The 8572-nt window shown below is 49.3% G+C and overlaps 1 protein-coding gene across 1 annotated transcript; it reads left to right on the top strand.

Moving 5' to 3' along the window:
• Window positions 1-735: 735 nt before the first annotated feature.
• On the top strand, window positions 736-4816 carry NKX3-2 (NK3 homeobox 2). Its single transcript, XM_072620258.1, has 2 exons — window positions 736-1447; window positions 3231-4816. The coding sequence occupies exons 1-2, from the start codon at window positions 940-942 to the stop codon at window positions 3722-3724; spliced, it is 1002 nt and encodes a 333-aa protein (XP_072476359.1). The 5' UTR covers window positions 736-939; the 3' UTR covers window positions 3725-4816.
• Window positions 4817-8572: the final 3756 nt, after the last annotated feature.

Genomic DNA, 8572 nt, shown 5'->3' with positions numbered 1-8572 from the left:
ATGAGATGATGCATAGCTGGATGAGGCTGTGGGACCAGCAGGTTTAGAAAAGAAGGGGTTAAGCCCGAACCCAAGTCTTCCTCTCCGCAACTTGCTCAGTTCTGTCTGTTAAAATCAACATTGCCCAGCTGGAGCTGGCCAATCAGCTGCCGGCCTTAGCCGGGCCCTGCCCAATGGGAAGGCGTGGGCCGCAGCTGTCACTCATAGGTGAGCAATGACACCAGTGCTGGGAGAAAAAGGAGAAGGAAAGAGAAAAGAAACAGATAGAAGCGGGAAGGGGGGGGCGGGGAAAGTGTCCTGCGCTGCCTGAATCCAGCTGCCTACACCACCGTAACTCCAATAGCCACAGCTGGAAAAGGAGACCCGCGAGATTGCAACAAAAAGCGAGTTCAGGAGAGAGAAAGAAAGGAACCAGGAAGAAAAAAAAGTGTCCCGGGCCGTGAGTCCGTGCAGAGCTCGGGAGAGGACTGTAGCCTGAGTGTGGCACGTTAGAGCTGCATCAGTCAGGCCTCCTCCTCTCTCCACCCCCATCCCCCACGCGCCACCCCACCCTCCGCAGTCGGTCCTCTTCTGAACTGAGCGAAGGGAGAAGGGGCAGCAGCCGCGAGAGGCATGAGATTATCCAGCTGAGCGGAGAAGATATTCTGGCACTGGATTTGAGGGCGGGGTGGGGGGCTGGAGGGTGGGTCGGGCCTGGGAGGGGTGAAGGGTGGGGGCGACCTTGGAGAGTGGGAAGCAGGGGTGTGTGGGGCGGTGGTTTCGGTGACAGGGAGGGAATCGTGCAGGGGAGTAGGCTGGGGGGCCCTCCAGGCAAATCGGTCATTTTCTTCTCGTCTGCTCGTTCGCTCTTTCTCTCTCTTCGGTCTTGGATCCCCCGACTTCTCCGGAGCAGGGGCTGCTCCCTGCCCCGGGCCTGGCCCGCTGCCCCTAGGGGGGCAGATGGCTGTCCGCAGTGGTAACACCTTGACGCCTTTCTCCATCCAGGCGATTCTTAACAAGAAGGAAGAGAGGGCAGGACATCCGTGCCCGGCTAGGGGAGCCGCGGCCCCTGCAGGCTCGGCCCCGGCGGCTCCAGCCTGTTGCTGGAGGCTTTTTGGAGAAATGGACTCGGGCACTGTGGGGGGAGCTGGGGAGACGCTCCTGCCCTCCCCAGCGGGGCCTAGGTCGGTGGCGGCGGCAGCAGCGGCAGCGGCAGCAGCAGCAGTGGCTGTGGGGCGGACAGCGGGGAGCCCGAGGGACTGGGACTCGGACTCAGCACTGAGCGAAGAGAACGAAGGGGAACGGCGCTGCCCCGTGGAGACTGTAGGATTGCCGGCGATGTCCAGCGGCGCGGGACGCGCTCCGGAGACTCCCTGCAGGGGGCAGCCGGGGCCAGAAGCTCAGGCCAAAGACCTGGAAGAAGAGCCCCCAGGCCTGAGTGACAGCGAGATGTCAGCCAGCGTCTCAGGTCTGCTTGCGTTTCTTGTTAGAGAATGGGAGGGGAGATGAACTGGATTTGAGCAATGGGAGTATTGGGAAGCGGGGTGGGGGGGGGGGGGAACTCTCACTGTATCGGCACCTGAGATTAGCTGGGACAAGATTTAGAGAAATAAGCAAGTTCCTACTGGGTAGCCTCGGAGCCAGGATTCCCTCCCCACTTTCTCTAGTGGAAGGGGATCCCTAGAGAGAATTGACCGAAGTTGTTCAGAGCTCTTCCCTCTTCCTGTTCCCCCCTCCCCATCAACTCCAAGCACGTGCGCCCTAGCGAATAAGGGACCCCAATTCACCTCCCTTCCCACTCGGGGTAGAGGTCAGTGATCCAGCATCCTAATTGTCCCAGGTCTTGGTCCTCGGGAGTCCAAGATGTTCGAAAGAATATGACCTCCGAAGCCCCCAATTCCTCTTTAAGGGGAGAGATGAAAGGTGTGAGAAGTTTGGGGAGTAGCAAAAAATTAAATCAAAGAACATTTCGGAGCTAAAGCCTTTCTAGACCTAGGGGTGCTGGGCAGAAGTGGACTCGGATCCATGGCAGCAGTTGAGCCTATGATTCAAAACCTTGCTTCCGAGCTCAGCAAAGCGAACGGTAGAACCAGAGAGGACAGACACTGGCAGAAAAGGGAAGCCAGGACCCGTAGGGAAAAACTTTTTTAAAAGCCTTTAATGCAGCATTTCAACTTCATGCCTTCCGGGTCAGAGATGACTCGGAGCTGAGAGTAATCTAGGAAAGCTGTTTGCCTTTCACTCCTTGTTTATCTGTAAGGAGAGACCCAGAGCCCCATTCCACTTCTGTTTCTTCACTCTTTGCCGGCGGCCGTAGGCCTCTGAGTACAGCAGAAGGCAAAATGGTTTCTGACCAAGCTAATGAAGGCCGGGTTCGGAGGGACCTCCATTTCCCCTGAGAGTTGGGAGTTGGGAATAAGGAACTGCAGTGACCATGAGATGGACAAAGCATTCCCCTCAAAAAATAAAAAGTAAAGACAGTCCAAGGAAAATAGGAAAGGTCCTGGTTCCCTAACCCACCCCTCTTACTTCCACCTGGGGTACCAAAGGAGGCAAAGGGAGGGGAGCCACAAAAGGTGGAGAGGGAAACCTCAATCAAAGCTCGTCTTTTGACTGCTCGTAGTACTCCATCTGTCATTTCAAGTTTGCCGGGCTGATACCTCTGTAGACTTCCGAGGCCAATCTTTCATCCCCACTGGACTCTCTTTCTTTGCCACTGTGATGATCGCAACCCACCAGGTGCTAATGAGAAATAGGGAGAGATTTATGCGATTGTGGTGTGTGGTGTGTGTGTGTGTGTGTGTGTGTGTGTGTGTGTGAAAGAGAATGGGGACAGAGAAGGAAAGGATGGTAGAGATTAAGGTAGAGGGGTGGTGGTGGAAATTCAGACTGACAGAAAGAGACGAGTCAAAAAGAGAAAGAGCAGACAGAAGTAAAAACAAGAAGCCAACAGTGACTGAGAGTTCCCGTGTTCGTTTGCGCCATACTCCAGCTTCGCGCCTTTGGTGAAGCAGCCAGTGAGTGGTTCTTTCGCCAATTCAGCAGCTAGTTTGGGATAGATTCTGGGGAACGGGGCCACGGAGTGGGTCGGCCTGTCTGTGGGAAGGGTCTCCCCACCCCTCCCAGGGTCTCAGGAAAGCTTGCGTCAACGCCAGGCTGCAAGCAGGGACTAGGCTGTTTCTCCTGCGACTGTACTTGGGGCCTGGGAACTGACCTTGCTTTTCGTTTTGTTGTCCCCCTGGCCTCAGCAGATCGCAGCCCGAGGACAGAGGAGGACGGAGGCGGAGGCGGCAAATGCGAGAAACTCCTTTGTGGCGGGGGCCCGGGAGAGGAGGAGCAAACTGCTCCCAAGCCTCGGAAGAAGCGCTCTCGGGCGGCGTTCTCTCACGCCCAGGTGTTCGAGCTGGAGCGCCGTTTCAATCACCAGCGCTATCTGTCCGGCCCGGAGAGAGCGGACCTGGCGGCCTCTCTGAAACTCACCGAGACTCAGGTGAAAATCTGGTTCCAGAACCGCCGCTACAAGACCAAGCGTCGCCAGATGGCCGCAGACCTTCTAGCTTCGGCTCCGGCTGCCAAGAAGGTGGCGGTCAAAGTGCTAGTGAGGGACGATCAGAGACAGTACCATCCGGGAGAGGTGCTCAGGCCCCCCTCCCTGCTCTCCCTTCAACCTTCCTACTACTACCCCTACTACTGCCTTCCGGGCTGGGCCCTCTCCACCTGCACGGCCGCAGCTGGCACCCAGTGAAGGACTACGGCGACAACAAGCCTAGGTCTCCCGACGCCTCCACAGAAACCGACTTGTCCCCCGAGCCATCCGAGGAAAAGGACATCAAGGACACTATTTATTATGATTTCTTTATTTTTTGTTACTATTGCTGTTGTTGAGTCTGAGGTGGCTTTTCATTAAGGATGAGGGAAGTAAGGGAATAATTCGGAGGAGGGGACGGGATAAGGGTATGGGGGAGCATGGGGTATTGTCAAGTCGCCTAACTTCACAGACATTTACAACAAGCCGAGAGCTTCGCCCATTCGGCCAAACGAGTTCATGGTATCCATGCTACCGAGATATTTGTATATACATATCTATTTTTTTAATGGGATTGATATGGATATTGGGGGGAAAGGGATCGATTAGACCCAAAGCCCATGGGAGTCGTACCAAGGGCGGCCTGAAGGATGGATTGAAAAGGATTGGTGCTGTCTTGGTTATTCTGATATCTGGGTTTGGTGTTTGTGTGCCTGTACCCAACCCCCACGTCCTCTGGCGCCTGAGCCTGTGGCCCTGCCGCTGGCACTGTTTGGTGCTGAATGTAAGTAAGCCTCGTCTTATGCCCCTTGGTTCGCTTCCGTGGCTAGCGCCGCAGGACCCTAAGTGGCCTAGTGTGAGGTCCAGGCTAATGCAGTTTATCCACCTAGAGGGAGACTTTCACGGACACTCCTTTCTTTCTTTCTTTCTTTTTAAAGAGAGTTACGACTCGTAGCACTTTCCAGCTGTATTAAAATTATTATTATCATTATTTTTGTATTCAATGTGAATATTTCTAGTCAGTGTTTTAAAACCGTTGTCTTCAGATAGGAATCTCCGGACTTTCCAGTGCCCCTTCACCTTTTCTCTCCTGTTTCCTGCCCCCCCCTCAAAAAAAAAGTCTTCTGAAGAAAACAAGCTGCCATGCTTGTTCTCTGGTCATACTTACTGAAGAAGTTCTCTACCAGTTCACCTCTTTGCTTCTCAAGGGCACCAATGCACTCAACCAGAGTATTACTTTTAAAAGAATTGTGAATATTTGTAAGCTATATCCGCTTCTATTTTTTAATTTATAAACTTTAGTTGAACACATCGTACTGTGTTGTCTTTTCTAAGTTTCGCTACCAAATGCTGGTAGGCAGGAACACACGCTAAATTGGCCTAGGATGGCCTAAAGGCTCCTTTTTAAAAAACCTAAACACTCCCTGGACCCCTCAAAGAGGACCCCCATTCCAACTCGCAGCCCATTAGCCTAGACCAGCTAACCTGTCTGTTTTTATCACTATCAAAAAAATAATAGTTTTTGCGTGGCGGCACAAGCGTCTTTAGTTTCGCTTCTTTGAGAAAAGGAAGAGTTTAAAACTGACAAGGTTACTGATAGCTTTCGCCTTCTATGCTTAGCAATTTTCAGCAGCTATCTCCTTCAGCTGTCTGTGTCAGGGGGTTAGCCTCACCTTATTCCAAAATGATGCTTTGGGGCACCTTAGGATCATTTTAGAAGACCATCTGTTTAAGCAGAAAGGCTATCTCTCCACAGCCCTCATTCAGTAGGTGCTCTCCAGAAACCCACCATCCAGAGGCATCTGCTTTCTCTAGCCGTCATCTTGAAGTCTCCTTGAATCGTGAGTTCGGGTATTATTTACCCAAAACCCTGAAAAGACCTCACCCTGGATCCTATTGGGAGATGTATGTCTTTATTTTGGGTTGAATGTCCAAATGGTGTCTGTACTTTGTGCAGGGAAAGCTTCATTTATCATACCCACATGCACTCACATATATGCATGTAGAAAGCTACCCATATAACTTCAATGTTAAATTTCATAGCCAGTGGTAGGTACTAAAGATCTGCGTGTGGATGCCTATGTAGGGACAAACACTGATATAATGTTATATGATTTCAGGCCTACTCTGCTACTAGTTCCTTGTACTGCAAAGTGGCTCATTCCCTTAAATTCAGCAAACATTTATTAAATGACGATTATGATCAAGGTATAAGCAAGTTGTTTAGTTTCACTATCTCTACCTCCAACGCATTTTATGTCAGTTCTCCAATATTTTCCAGGTCCTCTACTGGGTTTCCTGTTCTTCATAGGTCCCTGTGCCTTTATCTCTGCTCAAATTTTATTCTCTCAGGGGATTTAAAATGAATTTATATTGTAACTTGACCCTTGCAGTAAGGGTGTGGGTTTTTTTAAAAAACGTTTTTCTAATTCCACTACCAAATGTATGTCTCAATGCAAAGAACTACCTAGGATAGTGTGCCTCTTTTCATTGATTTTCAGAGTTCCTCCAATAGGATTTTGAAAATTACTAAAGCCGGGCCCTTCTGATATGACTTCCTCTTGGCTGATCTAGGAGCATCTGATGAGCTTTCTAGTCTCAGGGGATAGGACATCGTTTTTGAACACTTAGTTTTAAAATGACAACAAACCATTTTAATCATTCAAGTACTTTTTTCTTCAACGATGTTGAAGATAAGGGAGTGGAGAGGAGAGTATCGAAGGCTCCTTAACTTTTTTCCCTAGTCCTCTGGAAGAGGCCCCCTTCTTTTTCATGTCTCCTAGGTGATGATGATGAAGGTGACCATGACAGTGCGATGACATAGAAAACCATCATCTTTTTCCTTTCATGCTACCTTCCTCTGGTTTCTTTGTTGGACTTGATCTGACGGGCTGTCACAGGGCTGTTAGGGAAAATATTGCTCAGATGAATTAAGATCAGCATTATTGAGATTTCACTTCAACCACATCGAATCAGCGCTTATGTAAATACAAAAAGGAAGTGTCGGTCCTGGGCAAACGCTTGGAGGTTTATTTCGGAACTTAGGAGGTTATCCGCATGGAGACTTCCAACTCCCCATCAGCACCATAACGATTTTCCAATAAAATTCGGGAAAATAATAGGGTTTACTTAAAAGGCGACAGAAGCGAAGACTGTAGCTACTTACATAGGCACAGCTTCTTTCAAAATACATTTTATTTACAAAAGGAGAAAAAACTTAGTCCAGTGCTTGGCACTTAGGAGGAGCTGACAACTGTTTTTCTTATTGAATTCTTCCTTCCCCAAGGGCTGGCTCAGGGCACAGTTGACATCTACAGCTTCTCTGCTGGGTAGAAATAACCGCTGATCAAGAGCAGGAACTAGGTTCGGTTCCGGCTCTTTCTTTCACCCGGCCAGAAGCTGGATTGTCTCCTTGAACCATGGACCGCCTACTACCAGGGCCTGTTAACCTGAGGCTGGGCTCCAAGGGGAGTACTGGAGAATCTCCATCACCTTTTCTTTCCTTTTTTTTTCTCTTTTCCCCAAGGCAAGGACCACCCCAAAGCCCTCCGCCGCCTGGTCTCTGTCCACTAGACAGGATAGACCTTCTGCGTTGGCCTTTTCGTGAAATCGCTAGAAAGTCATAACCTCGCCTTGGTAGACAGGACGGTAGAGCTGCAATTCAGCTGAGACGCGCAGTCTGATGCATCTCGACCCCATTCTTGGGTTGTCTCAGTCTCTCATCTAGGGTTTGTTGGGGGCACGGGACAGAGCGACACTGGGAGTGAACAGCAACCCGAGGGGAGAGCTGGAGACTGAGAGAAGTTTCGCTCTACTGAAGAACACAAATGACCACAGCGGACCCTATCCTACCCTTCCCATCCAGTCCCCCAGTGGGACAGGAGCGGGCAGGTATCCGCTAAACTCTCCGTCTTATTCTTTTCTCGTTTCTTTTTTTAATTTCCAGTTCCAATTAACTCTCGATCTTAGCAGAAGAGCATCGTCCAATGTGAGACTGAGAAAACTGTGTTTTCGACCCCACAAACCTGAAATTCAGGTTTAATTCAATTCAATTTTTAAAACATTAAGCATGCGACAATTATGTGTCAGAGCTGGGGTTAGGGATGGATTTAACTCAGTACAGGGAGGCTAGAAGTGAAGAGTATGAGTGGTTTTCTTATCTTTTCTTTCTTTTTTTTTTTTTTTAAGGATAGACCAAAGAACACTGACCCTTACCAACTCATCGCAGCTCCTAATGTTAAGGGTAACAATGCTCTTTCCTTACGACCCGGTGAGGTAGATAGCGTTAAGTACTGTATTATTATTGCAATTTACAGAGAAGGAAACTGAGGCTCAGAGAGGCAAAGGGACTTGTGCAGACATATATTGGAAATTCCTAACCCTTCATTGTAAAATAGATCTATTGACCCCCACAGCCAAAGCTCTTGACCACATTTGAGAGTATATTTAGACTCATGCCTTTACCCAAAGTTCTCCACATTTCATCCAAATAGAAGAATCTGTCTATATATTATGCCTCCACGTATCTACCAAGCACAAATATTTTCTAGAAAAAGGTAATTCTCATTCTAGATCTAGGAAGAGGAAGACTGCAACACTCAATCCAACCCAAGGAACTTTGAAGACCTGTTTAATATCTCGAGAACAAAATAACTCTCAAGCCTTCAGAGGGGGAGGAGGTGGGAAGAGAATGACTGTGGGATGGACATTTCTCCCTAATTATCCATTTCTTTATCCAACAAATATTTATTAAGGGCTCGTGGGTGAAGAGTTCTGCTCAGCCCTGAGGGAAGTGTATCACTTTCTCTGATAAGAATAACAAAGTATGATTACACAATAGTTCAGGAGGAATGCACTAGAGAAATGGTGTCTCAGGGAGCAGTCCTGACAGATAGTGAGAAAGCAGTGGATTCCGGAGTGTTAGGAACAGAATAGATAGCTGTTTTGGGAGAAAGCCTTAATGACGAACATAAACTCCAAAAGCAGTATTGATGCGGCACAAAGCGGCATTAGCCCCGGGTGCAGACAAGGAGAGGGATGTGCACCAGGAAGGAGGGAAGGAAGGAA

The sequence above is a fragment of the Notamacropus eugenii genome, chromosome 6 (assembly GCF_028372415.1).
Source record: "Notamacropus eugenii isolate mMacEug1 chromosome 6, mMacEug1.pri_v2, whole genome shotgun sequence".
In the NCBI taxonomy this organism is placed as follows: Eukaryota; Metazoa; Chordata; class Mammalia; order Diprotodontia; family Macropodidae; genus Notamacropus; species Notamacropus eugenii.
The sequence above is the reverse complement of the archived record's forward strand: the minus strand, read 5'-3'. Positions and strand labels throughout refer to the sequence as shown.

Bases quoted from the DNA above. Each gene is read 5' to 3' on its own strand.
- NKX3-2 (XM_072620258.1), top strand. From the start codon at position 940: ATGGCTGTCCGCAGTGGTAACACCTTGACGCCTTTCTCCATCCAGGCG. The intron at 1,448-3,230 runs GTCTGCTTGCGT...TGGCCTCAGCAG, and splicing joins GATGTCAGCCAGCGTCTCAG to ATCGCAGCCCGAGGACAGAG.